Source organism: Carcharodon carcharias, chromosome 3, assembly GCF_017639515.1.
Source record: "Carcharodon carcharias isolate sCarCar2 chromosome 3, sCarCar2.pri, whole genome shotgun sequence".
Classification (NCBI taxonomy): domain Eukaryota; kingdom Metazoa; phylum Chordata; class Chondrichthyes; order Lamniformes; family Lamnidae; genus Carcharodon; species Carcharodon carcharias.
Window position 1 is genome coordinate 47,375,773 of NC_054469.1, and position 22,446 is coordinate 47,398,218.

Below are 22,446 nucleotides of genomic sequence, written 5' to 3' on the forward strand. Positions count from 1 at the left end.
CTCAATAGATTACATTACAACTCTCATTTATCAAACAAACAAACTATTCACAAGATATAGAACTGTTTCTAGCTTACACAAAAAGGATCAAAAAAACCAAGTCAGTACATTACTTTATGCAGTTAGATCTATTACTGACAACGTGATAGCAAGGCAAGAGTTGATGAGACTTATTAAGAAGTCCTGCAGGCGTTTGATTCATATTTCAGCATCTGTAGAAACTGAATTATCGAAAGGACAAAATTTAACAAGACCAGCATGGATTTGTTCATCAATGATCTATACAGGCTGGCAGGAAACTGTGATTATGGAATTTTAAGGAATAAAATGATTGGTGCCAGAATAGGGGTCCTAGACAAAGCATTTCCAAGTCTCTTATAGACAAGAGAGGAATAACACTAGCCAAGGCAGTGCAAGCTGCGAGGCAAACTGAGCTTAGAAAACAAAATTGGACATTTGTTCACAGACAATGCAGGGTCCCGTGAAGAAGATTGAGTGAGATCATTCTGACTGTAGGCCATAAGAGAGAAAATGTGCCAAAGCCGAAGCCTGCCAAAATGGGAAAGAACGCGCCAACCACCATCTTGAAATGTCTTAAGTGTGGTGGGAACAAACCACACAAGCAACAGAATATCCAGCTCAGGGAGTAGAAGGCCACAATTGTGTAAAAATAGGCCACTTCAAAACTGTCACTCGAAAACGCTGACAACCTGTAAAAAGAGGGAGAAAATATTAAAGCAGAGTCACATACAAGAAGTGGAAGAACCACAGAGAAAGGAAGTAACCTTCCTAGGGGAGGTAAATGATACTGAAAACAAATGCTGGAGTATTAAATTTGAAGTGGGTGGACACCCCACAGGGTTTAAATTAGGTACAGGAGCAGGAGTTTCTGTTTTATCAGATGAAGTAAAATGGCTCAAACAGATTACATTGCAACTCTCATCTATCAAATTACAGGATCCTGGTGGGACTACATTGAAAGTCAAAGGCCAACTCATGGCAAAGTTTAAGTATAAAGATGGAGAAATCTTTGAATCTCTCTATATCATTCAAAATCAAGAAAGCTCTCACTAAGCAGAAAGGCATGTTTAGAATTGAAGCTAATCTATAAAGTGGATGAAGTTGCTGATGATCATTACAGCACTACATTCAGGAATGAAGTTCCAAAATTATTCACAGTTCTAGGGAAAGACTGATTATTGCTGATCATGCATTGCCATGGAGAATGCACCACTGATGGTGACTGACAGTTAACTCCCAAGTATTGTTTGAAATTTAAATCAGGCAGCTTAGCCCTGATTGGTCAAAGCATTGCCCTGAGGAATGAGTCAGTGAATGGCTGTAACTTATTTTGTTTAGCTGAAACAGGCACAATGTATGTACATAAATAAGTGATTCTTATTCTCCATGGTAATGCCACTTGCCAACCAATCAGCACTCTTTTCACATACAGTATAAATTGTTGCTTTCCCCTTATATTGGAATTCTTGTGAGTCCCTGATGAATGCAAGACAAAAAGCTGAGGCATGTCTCTTTTTTCAGCAATAATGAAGACTGAGTACCATATCACCCTACAAGCTGATGCTAAACTAATTTGTCTCTTTACACCAAGGAAGGTCCCTCACCTACTCTTAGACAAAGGGTGAAATTGAGAAGATGCAACAACAAGGGTTTACCTCACCAGTCACCATGCCAACAAAACTGTGTTCAGGAATGGTTGCTGTCCCAAAGACAAATGGTTCCAAAGGAATCTGTGTGGATTTAACTCAACTGAAGAAATCAGTGGAACGTGAGATTCACCCGATTGGCTCAGTGGATGAGAGTCTTGCTGAACTAGCCAAGAGTACTTTATTCACCAAATTGGATGCAAATAGTGGATTTTTGTAGTTCCCTTTGGACATAGAATCCAGATTGCTGACCATATTTAGAATGCCAATCAGTCATTGTTGTTTCAATAGATTACCATTTGGAATTGCATCTGCTCTTGAAATTTTCTGCGGAACAATGTCCCAAACCCTAGAAGGATTGCAATGAGTAATATGCTATATGGACAACATACTTATACATGGCTCCACGAGAGAAGAGCATGATTGCAGAGTCAGAGCAGTCTGGAGAGCCTTACAGGATGCAAGCCTAACATTGAATAAAAAATGTGAGTTTGCCAGCCTAAGATCAAATTTCTAGGTCACAAAGTAGAAGCCACTGGGATCATGGTTACTCACAAAAAAACATAAGTAATCAGAGAACTTTCACAACCTAAGTGCCAAGTGGATGATCCATTTTGGCCTCCTCCGGAGGTCCCCAGCATTACAGATGTCAGTCTTCAGCCAATTCAATTCACTCCACGTGATGTCAAGAAACAACTGAAGGCACTGGATACTGCAAAGGCTATGGGCCCTCACAATATTCTGGCAATAGTACTGAAGACTTGTGCTCCAGAAATTGCTGCGTCTCTAGACAAGCTGTTCCAGTACAGCTACAACACTGACATCTACCCGGCTATGTGGAAAATTGCCCAGGCATGTCCTGTACACAAAGATCAGGACAAATCCAACCCGGCCAATTATTGCCCCATTAGTCTACTCTCGATCACATCAGTAAAGAAATGGAAAGGGTCATCAACAGTGCTAAGAAGCGGAACTTGCTAAACAGTAACCTGCTCACTGACATCCAATTTGGGTTCCACCAGGGCCACTCAGCGTCTGACCTCTTTACAGCGTTGGTTCAAACATAGAAAAAGAGCTGAACTCCCAAGGTGAGGTGAGACTGACTGCCCTTGACATCAAGACCACATTTGACCAAGTGTGGCATCAAGGAGCCCTAACAAAACTGGAGTCAATGAGAATCAGGGGGAAAATTCTCCACTGGTTGGAGACATACCTAAAACAAAGGAAGATGGCTGTGGTTGTTGGAGGTCAGTCATTTCAGTTCCAGGACATCACTGCAGGAGTTACTCAGGATAGTGTTCTTGGCCCAAACATCTTCAGCTGCTTCATCAATGACCTTCCTTCCATCATGAGGTCAGAAGTGGGGATGTTCACTGATGATTGCACAATGTTCAGCACCATTTGGGACTCCTCAGATACTGAAGCAACCTATGTCCAAATGCAGCAAGACCTGGATAATATCCAGGCTTCGGCTGATAAGTGGCAAGTAACATTCGTGCCACACAAGTGTCAGGCAACGACCATCTCTGACAAGAGAGAGTCCAACCATTGCCCCTTGACGTCCAATGGCATTACCATCACTGAATCTCCCACTATCAACATCCTGGGGGTTACCATTGACCAGACACTGAACTGGACTAGTCATATAAATACTAAGGCTACAAGAGCAGATCAGAGGCAAGGAATCATGCGATGAGTATCTCACCCCCTGACTCCCCAAAGCCTGTCCACCATCTACAAGACACAAATCAGGAGTGCGATGGAATACTCCCCACTTGCCTGGGATGAGCGCAGCTCCCACAACACTCAAGAAACTTGACACCACTCAGGACAAAACAGCCCGCTTGATTGGCACCACATGTACAAACATTCACTCCCTCCACCACGAACGGATGGTAGCAGCTGTGTATACCATCTGGTACCTCTCCAAGTCACTCACCATCCTTTCCTTTACTGTCACTGGGTCAAAAGCCTGGAACTCCCTTCCTAACAATGCTGTGGGTATACCTACACCACATGGACTCCAGCAGTTCAAGAAGGCAGCTCACCACTACCTTCTCAAGGCCAACTTATGATGAGCAATAAATGTGGCCTAGCCAGCGAAGCCCACATCCCATGAATGAACAAAAAAAAACCTGAGCTTCCAAGATCCCTCAGGATGGTCAACCAAGTAGGCGAGTTCCTACCAAATTTAGCAGAGGTCAATGAGCCTATGAGACAGCTGTTGAGACAAGTACCAGCAAAATGCTTTTGAAAAAAATTAAACAACTTTTAATCTCCTATGAAATTTTGGTGCATTAAGACCCAGAATTACCGGCCATGGTAGCAGCAGATGGATTGGCAACAGGTCTGGAAGCAATATTATTCCAAGTGCAGAGAGGCGTCAAATGTAGACCAGTTTACAATGCCTTAAGGTCATTATCAGAAACCGCTCAAAGATATGCCACAATTGAGAAAGGAGTGTTGGCAGTAATGAGGGCATGCGAAAAGTACTCAGAGTATGTTATGGGGGATTGCAGTTCAAATTGAAACAGATCATAAGCCATTAGCCACTCACCTTAAAAAAAATAGTGAAGATGCCACCCAGAATCCAGGGTTCTGATTAAGTTTAATGAGATATGACTCCATGACAGAGTGCATACAAGGGAAGTATCAAACGACAGCAAAGCACTGTCACGGATACCATCAGAAAGAACCATACAAGAGGATTTACACTTCATTGAGGAGGTGGAAGCATATACATCCCTAATTTTTCAGCACTTACCAGCCATTGCAAAAAAGTTGCAGGAAATAAAACAAGCACTGCGGCAAGATGACGAATGTCTCCAGATAACAGAATATTGTCTGGAAGGATGGCCTGACTAAAATCTCCAGTACTACACCAATACTTTGAACAGCATAAGCACCTCACAGTCATTGATGATTGAGTAGTCTTCAATGAGGGAATAGCCATACCAAGAGTACTTCAGCTTGATATTCTTAAAACAATTCACCCAGGTCACTTAGGGATAGCCAAATGTCATGCAAGAGCCCAGAAATCATGTCTGGTGACCAGGCATTACTTATTCTATAAAATAAATGATTTTTAGTTGTCTTACATGTGCAGTAAACAGTCAAGAGCAAAAAGGACGACAATCACCTTCTACTTTTCCATGAAGACCGTGGGAAAGCCTGGGAATGGACTTTGTTTGGTTTTAAAGAGAAAACATTCCTCATTGTCATTGAATACTATTCAAGGTGGATTGAAGTATACAGATTGCACAGCATCACGATGGAAGCAGTCATTCAATCACTGAAGAGAATTTATACAACACACGGCATTCTGGACATTGCAGTGTCAGACAATGGATCACAATGTGCTAATGAGTTATTCCAAAGTTTTGCAAAGGAATATGGATTTGTTCACGTAACCAGTTCACCTCATTATCCTCAAGCAAATGGAGAAGGTGAGAGAGGTGTATGACCCATCAAAGATTTGCTGAAGAAGAATTAATCTAGCCCTGAGTTATCAAATGTCACCACAAAAAAATGGTTTCTCACCGTCAGAGTTATTGGTGGGAAGGAGATTGAGAAAACAACTTCCATCTCTGGCACAGAAACTAAAATCTAATATTACCACAACAACCATGAGAGGGTAAAACTGCATCAGGAGAAACAAGCAGACTCATAACGTTAACCACAGGTACAGAGTACATGAGTTACCAGTGCTGAAGCCCAGGGAGAGTCTATAGGTATGAGGCCAACAGAGAGAATCATTGAAAGAACTCCACAATTGAGATCATATCGGACTGAGACAGAGCAGGGCACCATAAGGAGAAACCGCAACACCTTAATATCCTTGGAAAGAAAGCCAATAGAAACTTAGGTTTACTACTCAGATCCTGAAGAGAAAAAGGAAGAAGTAAGACAAAGCTCTACAGCCACCCAGGAGAAAAAAGAAGGGAGAGTACCGAATATCCTCAGAAAGAGATCGGAACAAGGTTGGGGAGATTGGGCAAAACACCTCAGAGACTAACCCTGTGAAGTCTGAGACTTTGCAGGGAGATGTAGGAGGATGTAATTATGATTGGGATAAAGACTTGGGGGAGAAGCAGAGTAATGGGTTAACATCAGAAGCACATGATGCTGATGTAATGATGATGTAACATCACATGATTAACAGAGATCTGGAAGGAGAAGCTCCAACCTCATGCAGAGTTCCCAATATGTACGTAGTAGCTGTAAATAAAGAGTAATGGTTTTAACAAACTATTGTCTCAAGTAGCTTACTTTGGGAGAATAGACAAGCCACAAAGAGCTCCGCCTAGACCCTGAACATGCAATTAAACAGAGATGAATATAAAAGAACCTATGGTGGTTTCTGGAAGAAGAGCAGGGGAGTTATCCCTGGTGTCCTGGCCAATATTTATCTCTCAATCAACATCACAAATATAGATTATTGCATTGATATTTGTGGGATCTTGCAATGTGCAAATTGATGCCATGTTTCCTACATTATAACAGTGTCTACACTTCAAAAGCACTTCTTTGGCTGGAAAGTACTTTAAATGCTCTGTGGTTGTGAAAGGTGCCAAATAAATGTAAGTCTTTATGTTTTCTGCAATAATTCTGTAGCATGAGTATCTCCCCTTTCCACTACCAATTACTGTAATTGACAGCTAGTATCTCATGCTTCTGTTGAGTTTACTTGTACTTATCTCCATCTCCAGCTGCTGCTGCTGACCTTCTTTGGCACAACTAACATCATGTGACAGGAAGTGCCTATTTATTTATAGCATTCAAATTAAATGATTGTCCTGTGAAACAATCCTGGGGCAGTTTAAGCAGAAAGTAAATTAAGTGTTGTTCAAAATTGTTTTGATCATGTGCATATTATTTACAAAATATATGTCACAAGGCTGTGATAGAGCTGAGGGGTTGCAGATCTTTGTGTGAGAGCAACTTGTGAGGTCTACCTTAAGCCTTGAGGTTGTGTGCTAAGTTTGTGGCAAACTATCCAGAAGCTGTCATTTTACATAACATATTAAATCCTCATGTTTGCACCCTCTGATATACCATAACATCTGATATAATGGCTCTCCTTTATACCAAGAAACCACACCAAAGATTCCATAGCTCAGTCCTTATACTCCCTGCTTTAACTTGCCTTTCGTATGATCTCTAAAGTGGCACTGTACAGATGATCCACTGTTTTAGAGTTTTGATTCCTTTTTGATGGATATGCTCAACTTACCTGTGCTGCAGTGTAGTAATTAACTGTAGCACTCTTCCATTCAGCTCACTTCAGATTTTTCTCATATTGTATTTTTGTTTTCATACAAGGTCAGAAATTTCCCCCTGTTGGGGGGTTTGTGTGGAGGCAGGCGAGAGCGGGCAAGAACCTGATCGGCGCCCCCGATTGGGTCGGCCCCGCCATTTTATGTGGGCGGGCCAATTAAGGGTGATGCTCGCCCGGAAGCGCTGAGCGCTCCTTTTGCGGGTGGGGGGAGGATTCCCTGAGAGGTTCCCTGCGCTCTTTTGTGCATGCACGCAAAAGAGCACAGAGATCTCCCCGAGGTACAGAGGTGCCTCAGGGAGATTTGTTTCAGTGCTAAAAGTTTTAATAAAGGTTTTTAACACTTTTAAAACATGTCCCCTCATGTGATACTATCACATGAGCTGGGACACTTCAAAGAATAAACGTATAAATTTTTATTAGATTTTAAAACACTTCATGAAACCTCATCCCGCCCGTGGATGAGGTTTCATGAAAAATGCGAAGGCCGCCTGACTCATTAAATTGAATTAATTAAGTTTTAAATGACCTTGATAGGCCTTTGACACAGTCGGCTGCGCGCCCGCCGAACTCAAAATCTAAGTGACATTTGGTGACATTGGGACGCCTGCCGACGTCGCCACTTGTCATTTTACGCATCGGCGAGTGGGCCCTGCCCCTGCTTACCAACAGGAAAATTCTTCCCCAAGATTATCTGAGTAATGCTCCTCTGAGGTCAACTTTACTTGTGTGCAACTTTGCAGAGTGGTACTATGCTGCTGACTTTTTAACTAGTTACCGACATTCTAAGTTGCAAAGAATTGACAACGCAAATCAGACCAGAGAGCATGGAGTGACAGTCAATAGGATGCTACTTTGCTATTTTTTCAGGTCCAGTATCAGGCGTTTCTGTTGTATATACATTGCTATTCCTTCTGTCAATACACAACAGTAATTGCTCAGAGCTGTTAGTATGTGACTGGAAAACATCAACTTAATGTTGACACTCTATTACTATCAAGCTACAAAAGTTGCTATTTCCCCAGTGTATATTATAAGGCTGCATGTGTAAGGTTTTGCTCCTGGCAAGGAGCTGCGCCACCAGCAGTGCATATCAGGAATTTGGGCAGCCCTTTCATAATTTATTATCTATGAACAGAACAGACATTTCCAAATACCAAAAATGCTCTCCCAGTAGATGAGGCTGCATTCCTAAAGTTCAGTTTTGTAAGTTAGCTTACATAATTCAATATAAAAATATTCCTTATCTTAAGTGCACTGACATACACACAAATGTACACATGAATCCATGCATGCAAATACAAACATGCAGTAACAGGTGTAAATATACACATGCACACACAAATACATACACACACAAAAACACATAGACACCAATATACACACATACCAATCAACACACACACACACCAATAAACACACAAACACATGCACATTCACTCCTGATGAGCTTGACTTGTTTGAATGTGGGTGCTTATTACTTTGTGTAGTCTATATTTGAAAACATTAATTTGTAAGGTTAGAGTAGTGACAGGTAACTACAGTTACAGTCCAACTGTAACTTGGACAGTTACAGTCCAAGTATAATAACTGGTCAGTTTTGGTTTTGTAAAATGTTATTTTAATTATTTCAATTACATTGGAAATTTGGTACAGAAATGACCACATATAATAATACTCGAAATTAAAGTGGAAACTTTAATCACATGCAGCTTCCTTCATGCTCCAGTGATGCTGGGAGTCTGTGTCTTGGACCTTACCGTCACTACTAAGCTGATGGATGGGAATTTAGTAGCAGCACACAGAGAAGTGAAAGTCTTGATTACATCTCTCAGAAAGTGTCACACAATTAATTCCAGTGACTGTTTTTATGTAGACGATGTAGCAGCCATTACAGTAACAAGACAACTTATATTTATATTGTACCATTAATGTAGGAAAACATCTCAAAGCATTACCAGACCAAAACTGATGATGAACCAGGGAAGGAGATATTAGGAGTGGTGACGAAATGTTTGGCTAAAGAAGTGAATTATATGTGGGGTCTTGCAGAAGAAGAGAGATAGAGAGATGGTTTGAATGAATTACAGAGCTTAGAGCCTAAAAAATTGAAGGCTCGGCCACCAATGGTGGAGCAAAGGGAATGGGGGATACACAAGAGGCTAGAGTTGGAGGAGCGCAGAATTCTCATGAGGATGTTACAGATATTACAACAGGGGCAAGGCCATGAAGAAATTTGAGCACAAAGGTGAGAATTTTATAATTGAGATATTGGGTGAGTGGGGGCCAGTGGAGGTTAGCGAGCACAGGGAGATGGGTAAATGGGACTTGATGCGAGTTAGGATATGGACAGCAGAGTTTTGGATGAACTGAAATATGGAAGGTGAAGGATGGAAGGCTGGCCAAGAGAGCATTGAAATAGTTAAATATAGACGTGACAAAGACATGGATGAGGGTTTTGGCAGCAGATGGTCTGAACAGGAGCACAGATGGCCAGTGTTATGTATGGCTTAATTAGATGGTCTCAATCAATGACAAAGAAACCTATCAAAAAATTTGTCACCTTGGGCTCTCCCTCTAACATGCAATGTTGGGGTAATTCTGAACCATAGAGACCAGGACCTTGGTATGTTCTAAGACAGCCAATCTCAGCCAACTGAAGGTGTGGGGACTACAATTGTCCTGTGTCCCTGGGGAAGGGAAGAAAAAAAAACTGTACAAGGTCATTGTTCCAGATTAGTATCCAGTGATATGCCTCATCATTCTACTGATACTAACTAACCCAGCACAGCTAAAGGAACCTATGACCTTCCAAACCTGTATGGCTCCGTACCCCAACACCTGCTGCATTTTCCCCTGCTACAATGTGTGTGCATATGAATGCCAAGTGAGGAGTGGGTTGACTCAGTTGTGATGCTTAGAACACCCAGAGTCTGAGCTCACACATGAAGTTTAGCTGGGTGGCTTTATGAATTTGGCATTCAGCAGGTTGCACCATGGGGGCTACCTTTCAAGATCTGTTGCAGTTTTAGTCTATAGTAATTCAGGTGCATGGAACAAAAAAGGCAAAGAAATAATGCTTATTGAATACATTAGCAATAGAATTCTTCTAATTAAATTGCCTGTGTTTTCCCTCAGGTACGATTATGTGGAGGTGCGTGATGGTGGAGATGAGAAAGCAGCACTACTGGGAAAATTCTGTGGAAAGATTGCCCCTTCTCCACAGATCTCCACAGGACCACTGCTATATGTAAAGTTTGTGTCTGATTATGAAACACATGGAGCTGGCTTCTCCATCCGCTATGAAGTTTTCAAAACAGGTTGGTTGCACTGACTTTGTTGCGCTGTTCCCATCAGTTTTACAACATACTTGAATTTTTTCAATTGGACTGAATGATTCACAGTTATCGCCAAATTAGTACTGTCTATATATTGTTATAAAATCTTGTATAGTGTGCACACTTACTGTCCGCAAACTTACTTTCTGTGGAAATTCAATAAGTAAGTCTAATTCCAAATGAGTATATTTTGACAGGCATCTGTTTGCACTGATAAATGTTAAACTGCAATGTAAAATAATGGATTTGTGAAGGACTTGGCTTTCAGTCTAGCTTTTCAGTCTTTTGGTCAATCCTCAGTCTGTTCAAACAGCAGAGTAATGTGCTTTGTTGCCAAAGCAAGAGTGAGATGAGATTGCTCTTGGGCCCTGTGCAAGAACCTCAAGCCCATAGCCTTTCCTCATTCACACAACATCTGTGATTGATCAAAAGTGCTCGAGGAATTTTAATGGGCACTCATGCAGCTAAACCTTCACTTCTTGGCGCTGTTCCCTTTTTAGTTTTCACATTCACCTTGATAGGCCTCAAGAAACTGCTGCCATTTCCTATAGACAGGAACTCGTTCTGGTAACTGAGAATGTTAAAAGTAATTCTTTACAAATCATGTAATTCTAGTTAAGTGCGTGCAATTTTAACTGGTACGATAAATTACATTCGGACATCCACATTAGGAGCAGGAATTGGCCTTTCGGCCCCTCGAGCCTGCTCTGCTATTCAGTAAGATCGTGGCTGACCTGGTTGCAGCCCGATACCACCACCCTGCCTACTCTCGATTGATTTATCTTTAAGATTATAATAAGTCAGTTGGATGTTACCATTAAAGTTTACCATTCTATTAAGTCCACCATAGACTACCTCTTGTGGTATTACAAACCTTGCTTTAAATTTATGGACAAACACTGAAGCTGAAAGCAAAGTCAGAAAAGGCACATTGTCATTATTCTCCCAGTTATAAAGGAAATAGAAACAATGGGCGGGATTTTCCGCACCCGCCCGCCACTGGGATCTTCCGGTCCCGGCGTAAGTCAATGGACTTCTGGCTGGGGCGCCACCTCACCCACGGTGGGTCCCATCCATGGCAGAGCCGGAAAATCCTGGCCTATGATACACTTAGAGGAGTAATGGCCCTCTCCCTCTCCCATCTTTTCATATTCCTGTGGAATTAAGTCTGGTGCATAGATTTCATTTGAAAAATGCTGAAAATGTGCCAAAACAACAAACTTTTCCTCTTTTCTTAATCCCTTGGTAAACATCTACATGCAGTACATGCCAGTTAATCATTCTCCAGTAAATAACAGTATTTGCTTAAATATATGTCTATATGTCTTAGTTCTGATGAAGGGTTATCCAGCCTTGAAACGTCAACTGTATCCCTCTCCACAGATGCTGTCAGACCTACTGAGTTTTTCCAGGTATTTTTGTTTTTCTTCCAGATTTCCAGCATCCGCAGTATTTTGCTTTTATCCCAATCTTTTTATAATCACTATCGTAAGCACTAAACATCTGCACAAATATATCTGAATTTCAAGGTGAGCAAAATAAAAGAAATGTAGAGCATGGAAGTTTTAGTACGAGCCTTGTCCATTGAGGGCAGAAACCCAGCTACGATTCAATTACCTCAAAAACAATAGCTCGATTTCTGTTTGCAGATCATTAACTGCATGGTTTTGTGTTCTGGAGTTTCTCATAAACAGATTTAGAAGTCGGCATGGTCTCTGATAAAATTTTGCTGCTCTTGCTGTTATACAGTTGTTTCAGCCTTAATGAGTTCAACAGAACTGTTATACTCCTTGCATAAAATGTCTGCTGTCAGAGATGGGTTAATGACTTTACGTCCAGGACATTTAAAGGACAAGTTTCTGAGGACTGTGTTTAGTACAAAGATACTTTAATGTTTGCCTAATAGGATCATTTAGATAAAAGCACTGTTTTGGTTACCATGGAGGTGGCCCCATAAGAGGCCTATACTGTGCTGCTTGTTAAAGCTCATTGAAAATGGTGATGTAAAGACTAACTTCAGCCAATTTTACCACCTCATATAAATCAACTTGAAATGCTAGAATTGAATGCGAGGATGCGGGGTGGCTTCTGAGTAATAGTGTTTCTCTTAAACCTTTTCTTTTTCCTAGTTATGAAGTCTATAGTTTACAAATGCTTTATTACTCAAAAGTCAATAATGATAGCAGGATCACAAGTACTTCTTTGGTAAAATGTTTTGAGTCAAAAATTGATTGCAATAAGGTAATCATCCACATTGATAAGGATTTAATTTTCTTCTATAGTCTGACAGGGATAGATAGACTTAATGCAGGGATAATATTTCCTCTGGCTGGGAGGTTGCAAACAAGAGGTCACAGTCTCAGGATACATGGTAGGCCATTTAGGATTGAGATGAGGAGAAACTTCTTCACTCAGAGGGTGGTGAACCTGTGGAATTCTCTACCACAGAAGGCTGTGGAGGCCAAGTCACTGAATATATTTAAGAAGGAAATAGATAGATTTCTGGATTCTAAAGGTACCAAGGGGTGTGGGGAGAGCACAGGAGAATGGCATTGAGATAGAGCATCAGCCATGATCATATGGAATAGCGGAGCAGGCTTGAAGAGCCAAATGACCTATTCCTGCTCATATTTTCTATGGGCAGAATTTTTCGCTTGGCGTGCGGGCGTGTGCCCGACATGCTCGAGTGTAAAACAGCGTGTGATGACGTTGGGTGAGCGTCCCAACGTCATGCTGCACTTGCATGATATTTCGCTCGTTGGGCGCACGTGGGTACCAGAGCCACGCCCGCCATTAATTAAGAGGCCAGTTAAGGCCATTAAAAAGTCAATTGACGCCAATTTTTTGTTGCCCGTGCAATTTTGTGCTTGTCGCACAGGCAAAACGGGCAGGCGGCCAGCCGACAATTTCAAAACCTTATCCACGGGCAGGATAAAAAGGGTCAGCAGCATTGCCAGTGTGTGTAGTGAGGAGTTTGGTAGATAGTTTGCTGCTGGTGACTTACTGGTATATGGCAGCCTCATCTCTGTCCGGGACTTCATTGTTTGCATTTCCAGGCTTCGTTTCAGGAGTCCTTGATGTCCCGAAGGACCCCGGAGGATTCAGACTGTGTGGACCCTTCCAGGTATCAGACAGTATTCCGTTACCCTGGTAATGGGGATTGTGGTCTCCGCTGGAGGCATCTCCTCTGAGGAGGAAGAGAGGGGCAGAAGGGAGAGGAGGCCAGGTGTCCCTATGCAGCTTCCAGGGGAGGGACTTGTGGGAGATCAGGCGCAGGCATAATGGGCGCAGGGCCAGCAGGTAGTCCAAGGCAGAAGGGGCTGCAGAAGACGCCACTATCCTGTTGCCAGGGTTTACAGGCGACAATGCAGCTACCTTAATATTCCCGATGTACAATGCTGAAGGAGGCTCTTCGTCTCGAGGGAGACAGTGACAGATGATTGGGCCTGAGATCAGTACTGACTGTGTGGATGGACACCCCATGCCAGTGGCCCTGAAGGTCATAGGAGCCCTCAATGTCTATGCCTTTGGCTCTTTCCAGTAGTCAGTGGGGGGCCTGTGTGGAGTGTCCCAATCAGCTGTTCACAGTTGCATCAAACTGGTGACAGAAGCTCTGTTCAGGCGGGCAGTGACTTTCATTCATTACCATATGGATGAGGCCAGCCAGGCTTCACGGCCATTGCTGGCTTCCCCCGTGTCCAGGGTGCAATAGACTGTACACATGTGGCCATCAAGGCGCCAGCGGGTGAGCCCGGTGCCTTTGTCAACAGGAAGGACTTCCACTCCATGAATGTGCAGATAGTGTGTGACCACAGGATGCAGATTCTACAAGTCTGTGCAAGGTACCCAGGCAGCTCCCACGACACCTACATCCTCAGACACTCTCAGGTGCCGGCGCTCTTCAGTGCTCCAGCCCGGCTGGATGGATGGCTGCTGGGTGACAAGGGCTATCTATTGAAAAGGTGGCTGATGACGCCTTTCCAGCATCCAAGGACAGAGGCAGATCAGCGTTATAACAGGAGTCATGCCTCCACAAGGGCAGTGATAGAGATGACCATAGGTCTCCTGAAGATTCACTTCCAATGCCTGGACGCTACAATACCCCCCAGACCGGGTGTCACTGATAGTAGTTGCATACTGCACTCTCCATAATCTGGCACTGGCAAAGTGGGGGGTCCCACTGCAGGAAGAGGATGTTGATGCAGCTGCACAGGCCACAGATGATGAATCCAGTAGTGAGTCAGAAGAGGAGCCCAGTGAGGAGAATGCTGGGAGTGTGGAGGCAGATCTCGGTAACTTCCAGGGAGGCAGGGCCACCAGGGACGTCTTCATCCAATGCTCCTTCTGCTAGGCTACCAAATAAGAACTACCACCTCATGCCAGGTCTGCCACCTCCATCCCGGATGTCTGAAATGGCCCTTTCCTTTGATCCCAAAATCTACTCAGTGCCTGTGCAATAAAGTTTCGAGCCATCCATATCCAGCATTACATACTGGCGTACCCTGAATCACATCAAATATAAAAGGCGAAGCATACTCGGGCCATTATGACAAAAGAAAATTTATCTCATGTTGACAGTCAAAACAGATTAATAGAACCTTCTCTGGTCTTCACCCCAGACCAGTTAAAAAAAACAAAACATTGAACAACAGAAGATCACCCTTGACCTGTCCCTCTTGTGCTCATGGTGCCTTAAACTTACATTTCCGATTGCTATGTCTTGATGCTCCCCCCTCACTGGCACCGGTATTGGAGACAGCTGCTGGCTCTGCTGTCTTTTACTGGCCTTGATGACCTTGGCTGTCACCCTCTGGCCTGTGGAGCCTGTGCTGGCCCCACCTGGGAGGGAGCAGCCAGTGGCAGGGCTGGCATCTCCCCAGTCATCACAGCCTCGTCAGATGCCCTGGTCACTGGCAGAGGGGCAGAGGAGCTGCTGCCGTCATCCAGCGTGCCCTGAGAAGAGCTCACAGAGACGAAAGGCAACTGGTGCACCAAACTGAGGTTGCTCTGGACCTCCCTGCACACCATTAATGGACGGGCACCTAGCTGGGATACTGGGTGCCTCATCAATCTCCCGCACGTACACTGACCTCCTAAGTCCTAAGGTCATTGCCTGTGTGAGGGCTTGCAGGCCAGACCGCAAGCCCAGGAACCTCTGATTCTGTTCCTGGAGCTGCCTCTCCTTGAGATTCACCACTCCTTCAATGGAGGAGGCAGTGTGCTCGGCAATGAGTGTCAACGCAGTGCTGATGCTCTGCATGGCCTCCTCCATAACAGAAACTGTGGCACGTCTACCCTCATTGATCTCCACCAGATCCTCCCACACATCTCGCTGGACATCCAGCATCTGCCACCTAATGGATGACTCCAGAGTCTCATCATCTGCTTTCGATTGAGCATTGACCTGGGTCTCTAGCAGTCCCTTGATTGCCGGTGCCCTGGGCACTCCCTGCCTCTGCCTGCTCCTCTAGCAAACATGAAGTGTCCTCATCACTGTGCACCGACACTCTAGCTAACGCCCATCAAAATGCTGGTACCTGCGCTGGTGTCTGGTTCAGAGAGCGGGTGTGATACAGGTGCATCTGGAGTTTGGCGGGCCTCTGGCGTTAGGGGTGGGTCCTCGGGGCCCTGCGATTGGGTGTGTGATGGCAAACCTAAGGGAGAACAATGACATGTCATTAGTTTAAGTCATCACACTGTCACTGTGCCAGGCACCCTGATGAGACCATTGAGATTTGCATCATGGTGCCATCGTCTTTCAATTATCAATGGGGGATCCAGTTTTGAGGCTCCCATCAATGATGAGATTACACAAGAATGTTTGCACCATCCGAAACACTCACCTCTGGGCACTGCATTCTTACCTGCATCTGATACCCCAGCTTCTCCGCAGCCGGTTGACTGGGGTGCGTGATGCTTCTCCAGCTCCAAGATGTCCTGCTTGTGTCTGGTTGGGATTAGGAGGTTAGCCTGTCTGTGACCTTCCAATGTTGTTTTAGGCTGTCCTCTCCTGAAAGGACGGAGGAACATTGATTAGTCCTCTCTCTACCTGAGCGCCATTGCAGCCTGGCCAACCCCAGCTGAGGAACACCTTGCAGGGCAGATCTGAGTCATGGCCCTCGACTCACAAGGCACTCTGCCCAAGCAGCCAGGGCTCACCCCGTTGGCCAGCTCCGGTGTCATTGACAATTAGCGCTCAGACTCTTACACTCCTGAGCTCCATGGGGCGGGGGGATCCAGCCCTTAACACTTCAACTCACTGATCCATGCCAACATGGTACTCATCCTTCTGGAGCGTAGCAAGTCATTAAACCTCTTGCGGTACTGGACCCAGGTGCACCGCATGACATCATGGCTGCTGACCAGCGCTGCCACCTCCTCCCAAGCCCTTTTTGTAAGGTGCGGTGGCCTCCTCCTTATATCCCTGGGGACAAGGATGTCCCTCCTGGCAGAGGACTGTGAGGTACTCGTCAGAAAACTGGGGAGTCGAGTGCCCACCGCCTGGTGCCTGCTGACATCACCGAAGATACCTTTGTCACTGGCGACCTTTCAGGGCTGACTGTGCTGGTTTTAACCGGCCACTGGGTCACCATTGGACCCGGCAGCTGATAGCCCCCATGATCTGCCTGCCCCTTCCTGACCACGGGGGAGCTGCTGTTCATACTTGAAGTGCCTCAATTGGCCCGCCAGTATGAAATTGCGGTTGGGGGCCGATCGCAGTTGGCGCGCCGTTTCCTGCCTGCTTCCATGCCCGCCAACCATGCCTGCCCACCAAACTCAAAATTCTGGCCTATGTTTCTATGTCTGTGATCCTCAGATGGATATTTGTGAAAATCAATCTAGTGTCCAAAATTATGGACCATTGGAGAGGGACAGGTCAGTTTTCCAGCCATTCTTTAATTCTCCTTGCTGAAGTCTTAAGGAATTCAGGGAAGCATAAAGAGAGAAGGAACTTCTAATTATGTAGCAACTTATATCTTCAGGCCACCCGAAGGTGCTTCACACACAATGAATTATTTTTTAAGTGCCATGATTGGTGTTGTGTAGGCAAATGTCGATATTTTGTGCACACCAAGGTCCCACGAATAGCAATTGGTAGTGCTGATTAAAGGAGGGACATTGACTAGGGCTCTCGGACAATTGCTTCCTCTTCTCCGAGTGGTGACATGGGATCTTTTATTTACTCTTAGCCTGACAGATGGGGCCTCAGTGTAACATTTCTTCTAAAAGAAGGCACTTCTGACAATACAGCAACTCTTGTGTACTGCAGTGAATTGTCAGCCTAAATGATGTACTCAATTTGATATTAACCAATCTATCTACAAGACTGCAGGGATTACATAGTTGACACAGTCATGATACTTCCCATTAACCTATCAGAATCTGGGATGTGACTACAAAACATAACTACATGCCCACATCCCTTGCCCACTCTTACCCACCCTTACCCACCTTTACTTCTGTTGAAGGGTCATGAGGACTCGAAACGTCAACTCTTTTCTTCTCCGCCGATGCTGCCAGACCTGCTGAGTTTTTCCAGGTAATTCTGTTTTTGTTTTTACTTCTGCACTGCCAGGGATCGAATATCAGCCACTTGAAATTTGACATCTGCATCTAGATAATTGGTTGCCAGATATTTTCATAACATTTGATCACAATCCACATATAGAACAGGTATAAAAGAGAAAGTACTAAAAAATGAAAACACCCACACTCAAAAGTACACATTGTGTCTCTGTGAATGATTAGTGGCATTTTTAAAGGGCTTGACTAACCAAGATTCAAAATGTGAACATTGGTAAATAAATCGATGATTGAGCAATTCGGAGCATTTCGGTATGTTACAGATCTCACAACTAGCTGTCAGGGACACTTGAACTTCAGACCTTCTGGTCAGTGATAAGGATCAGATAATCTGTTTTTTAAGAATTTGCTCTTGTTTATTTGTCGTTAATTTAATCTGTGCTGCAAAGTAGCAGTATAAACCACATTCATATCTAGAACAACCCCTTCATGTGCTGGCAGAGTATGTAACTCTGACACATAAAGGGGAAAGGTGGTTGATGCACACTGTATGGGTCTGTAGGTAGCAATTCATCAAAATTACAAGTAGTGGTCATTTCCTCATGGTATTCACTTATTAAACAGAAGCAGAGTTTTGTCACCTGTTTACTGGTGGGGGCAGGGTAAGAATTGTTACCAAAGATGAGTTATGCAGAATTTATTTAGTTATTATGAAAACTGCTTTTTCTTATCACTTGTTAACACTCAGTAGGAAGATTTCTGTTAGTTGTTGAGTCCACATATCTGCCTTGCCCCATTTCCAATTAAAATGACAGCCTGTAACTCTGCAGTTCCTTGTTCCTGCCACCCCCTACCACCACCAGCACCACCGCTCTTCAATACACCTCCCTCTCATACTTGACTGCCTTTCCTTTCCTCTTAGAAAGAACCATAGAAGTTCCCGTTTCACTTCCCAAATCCCCTCTCTCCCTCCCATTCCTTTGCTTGAGCTAAAGATTAATCACATGGTCTTGACTCCTCGGCATGAATAATTAACTTGTTGAGGAAAAAAGAAGTGTAATGGAAATAATTGGAAAGAAAATGCATTAAAAATTAAGAATTGGATATAGAAAACAATTACAGGTCTACAGAGAAAAGGGCAGGGGAGTGGGACTAGCTAAATTGCTCTTGCAGAGAGCTGGCACAAATACAATGGGCCAGATGGCCTCCTTCTGTGCGGTGCTCATTCTATGACTCTATGAAAAAGGCTGTGGGCTGGAAGCATTGCATGTTAGCTGAGATTCTTCTATTTAACTATCCTAAATCCAGCTTTAATCAATAAAGTTGGCAATTATTCTTTGCTGTTTCTTTTGTTCCCACGAATTTTCTCCCATAATCTGGAGACACTCACTCCATCTGGGATCTAGTTCCACTAGTGCAGTGATTTCTCTACCAAGTGGCTATTCTTCATATGTCAAGGGCAGAATTGAGCCCAAACCTGTTTTTCCTCAACATCTAGGGGAGGCCACTAAAAGAAAAGGAGGAATTTGCATTTATATAGCACCTTTAACAACCTCAGGATGTCCCATTGTGCTTCACAGCCGATGCGGTACTCTTTAAGTGTAGTCACTGTTGCAATGCTGAAAACACAGCAGCCAAAGTGTGCACAGCAAGGTCCCACCAACAGCAATAAATGACCAGAGAATCTGTTTTATGTTGGCTGAGTGATGGGTATTGGCTCGGACACCAGGAAGAACTCCCGTGTTCTTCTTCAGAATAGTGCTATGGGATTTTTACATGCACCTGAGAGGGAAATCGAGGCCTTGGTTTGACGTTTCATCCAACGGACCCTGACGTGTAGCACTCCCTCTACTGCACTGGAATGTCAGCCTAGATTATGTATGGGTTTGGTCTTGACCCCACGGTCTTCTAACTCAGAGGTGAACATGCTAAAACTGAGCCACGGCTGACACTATAAAGTATCACCTGATTGTTTTCCCCTCCCTTTTCTGGAAGAACTGAATATCTGCTCTCTATTGCTTCACTAGCTGAAATCAACTAGTTTAGCACAGACCAGGGATCAAACTTGTGACCACACAGGCCTAATAGTCACTTGTGCTTGTGCAGTTTGCCTAAGTCTTAATAGCTTTGATATTTCTTCTCACATACTTAATCAAGACTTACTCCACATTTTTAACATCTCTAAGTGAGTGAATGGGGTATTCCTTTCTTGACTGATCAACTCTGCTAAAAACTAACCACGCAGAAAACTCTGTAATTCTCAAATGCTTTTCCCTTAGTTATCTGTTTATTGGACTGTCAGTCATACGTGGATGTTCTGCTCCCTTAGCTATATACACATGGACAGCCATGCTAATTCGCTCACATCAAATACTCGATTCGCATGTGAAAATTAGGTAATGGCAAGGGCTATTTTCAGATGGGTGATTGACTGAGGTGTTCATTATTAAATGACCTAGGCACAGCATGCAGGCCGATAAATGGCAGCCTGCAGCTGAATGCCATTCCATTTTAGGGGGCTATGGGTTAAGTGTAAAGGAGGGCAGACACATTTTGGAAGTCACAGTGATTGTACACGCTGTTAACATGTAGACAAAAGCTCTTTTTATCAGGGTATTACAGTTCAAAGTGCAAGATTGACTGTCAAGTTTTTGAAGGCTAAATGAAAAAAGTACCCCTTAAGCTGCTAAAAGTTAATCTTAGTCTTAATTTGATTTTATGACACCTGGAGACATGATTGCCATTGCTATAATAACAATGAGAGAGAGAGTACTGTCAGTGAATATTACATGTCAAGATTCATTTAGTCAGAGTGCAAGTTGAAAGTTTAATATTAATTCAATAATAATACAAGCTTTCTCTTTGAGTATTGTCAATTAGAACAAATCACATTTGTTCTCTGCGCAGCTAACCTCTGTAATTTCTTACCAATTATCTAAAATTACTGGTCAATAGTTCTGAATGTAATTTACTTGCTTTGAGAATTATGCCATTTAATTTGAAAATCTGTCAAAGTGGGCAGTTATCACTTATATTTCACTTTACAAATGTAATCATTATCAATATACATCATTTAGACATAAATAATCTATGAATACACTGTACCCTGTATTTATATACCATACTTTATATACATAACCAATACCACGGTACATTATATAATACTCCATATTTACATTCTCACTTTACAAACACAAATGTATATCACCTTTACCTACCTCACAGCTACAGAACATAACTGTTACAATCCCTATAGAAATCAATAATATTTAAAAAGAAATTCAAACTTAGTTAATAGCTGAAAGAATAACACGACAAGATTTCAAGTTTTAAAACTTTTACCCTAATAAGTGACTAAAAACACCACTGACTAAACATTATTTTCTTTTTGTAGACAACTTATACTTTAAATTGCAGTAAGAAATGCTCCCCTTTTATACTCATCACACATTGCATTCTCCATGGAATTACCATCCATTTAGCAGACAGTTCACAGACATTTCCAGCTTCCAATGGGTTCACTTTTTCCTGTTTTGTCAAGTAGTAACTTTGAGTGACTGTTTCCAGGTGGTTCCCTTAGTTTTTGGAGATTTTCCAAATGCACTACCAGCAGTAAAGCCTGCTCCAAAGATTCTTCTCCCCCCTGGCCACAAATCTCCTGGGTTCCTTTGATGGCTGAGGAATGCATCTCCTTGACCAGAGACCGACTCCCTCCCGCATCCAGCTTTGGTAGCTCACGAAGGACTGGCAGCCTGTTCGCTCTGCTGACTACACCAACTATTGTTCTTTTCTTCTCTTTTTCTTTCTGTCCTATTACAAGTCTGTTTACTGTTAGCACAGCTGCCCTTGCCCTTTGCTCCCAGGTGTGAGAAATTCACACCTTGCTCAGCCAATGCCTTGACTAAGCCAGGTTTATTGTCAGGCAGAACATGACTCCTTCATTTTAACCTAAGTTTAAAGACACAGCCTAAACCATAATAACCTTATAAACCTCCTAATTGTAACATAACCTGTACATTCACTTCCTATGCATACAAGTATGCTTATCTTACCTGTACCAAGATATATCATTTATACACGTTCTCAATGAAAAAACTCACCCATGCATTCATCAACTATCTGCATATTGACAAATGCAATTCAGATTGGAAATCATATAGAATGGTAACAGCACAGAAGAAGGCTATTCAGCCTATCATGTCCATGCTAGTTTTCTGCATGAGAAACTCAGATAGTCCTACTCGCCAGCCTTTCCCCTATAGCCCTGCAAACATTTTCTCTTCAGGTGCCTATCCAATCCCCTTTTGATTGCAATGATTTAATCTGCCCCACAACATTAAAATGTTATTTTCAAATGGCTCTAGTAATATCGTGGATATACTGCATGCAGATTATGTGGCAACCCCATTTACAGCAGGATTAAATAATCTTCCATTTGTGTCCATAGGCTTGGAATTGTAATTAAACTTGAAATTGAAGTTTTAAAAAAATTTTCTGAAATTGTGTAGAAGGTGATTGAGACAGCACTTTGCTTTTTGTTAAGGAGTGTTATTGAACAACTTTATGACAACACAGATTGACCTACCTCCCCAGCTAATGGGCCAACAATTTTACTTTAGGGTGAGACCCCTTTTGTTTATTT

At 43.2% G+C, this 22,446-nt stretch overlaps 1 protein-coding gene across 9 annotated transcripts in view; it reads left to right on the top strand.

The window, feature by feature from the left end:
* Nucleotides 1-22,446, top strand: part of nrp1a (neuropilin 1a) — a 204,722-nt gene that overhangs the window by 43,038 nt on the left and 139,238 nt on the right. For all 9 annotated transcript variants that reach the window (XM_041183373.1, XM_041183372.1, XM_041183365.1 and 6 more), the window contains one exon: nt 10,081-10,262. In XM_041183373.1, the coding sequence (XP_041039307.1) occupies nt 10,081-10,262 (182 nt within the window). The remainder of the gene's footprint in view (nt 1-10,080; nt 10,263-22,446) is intronic.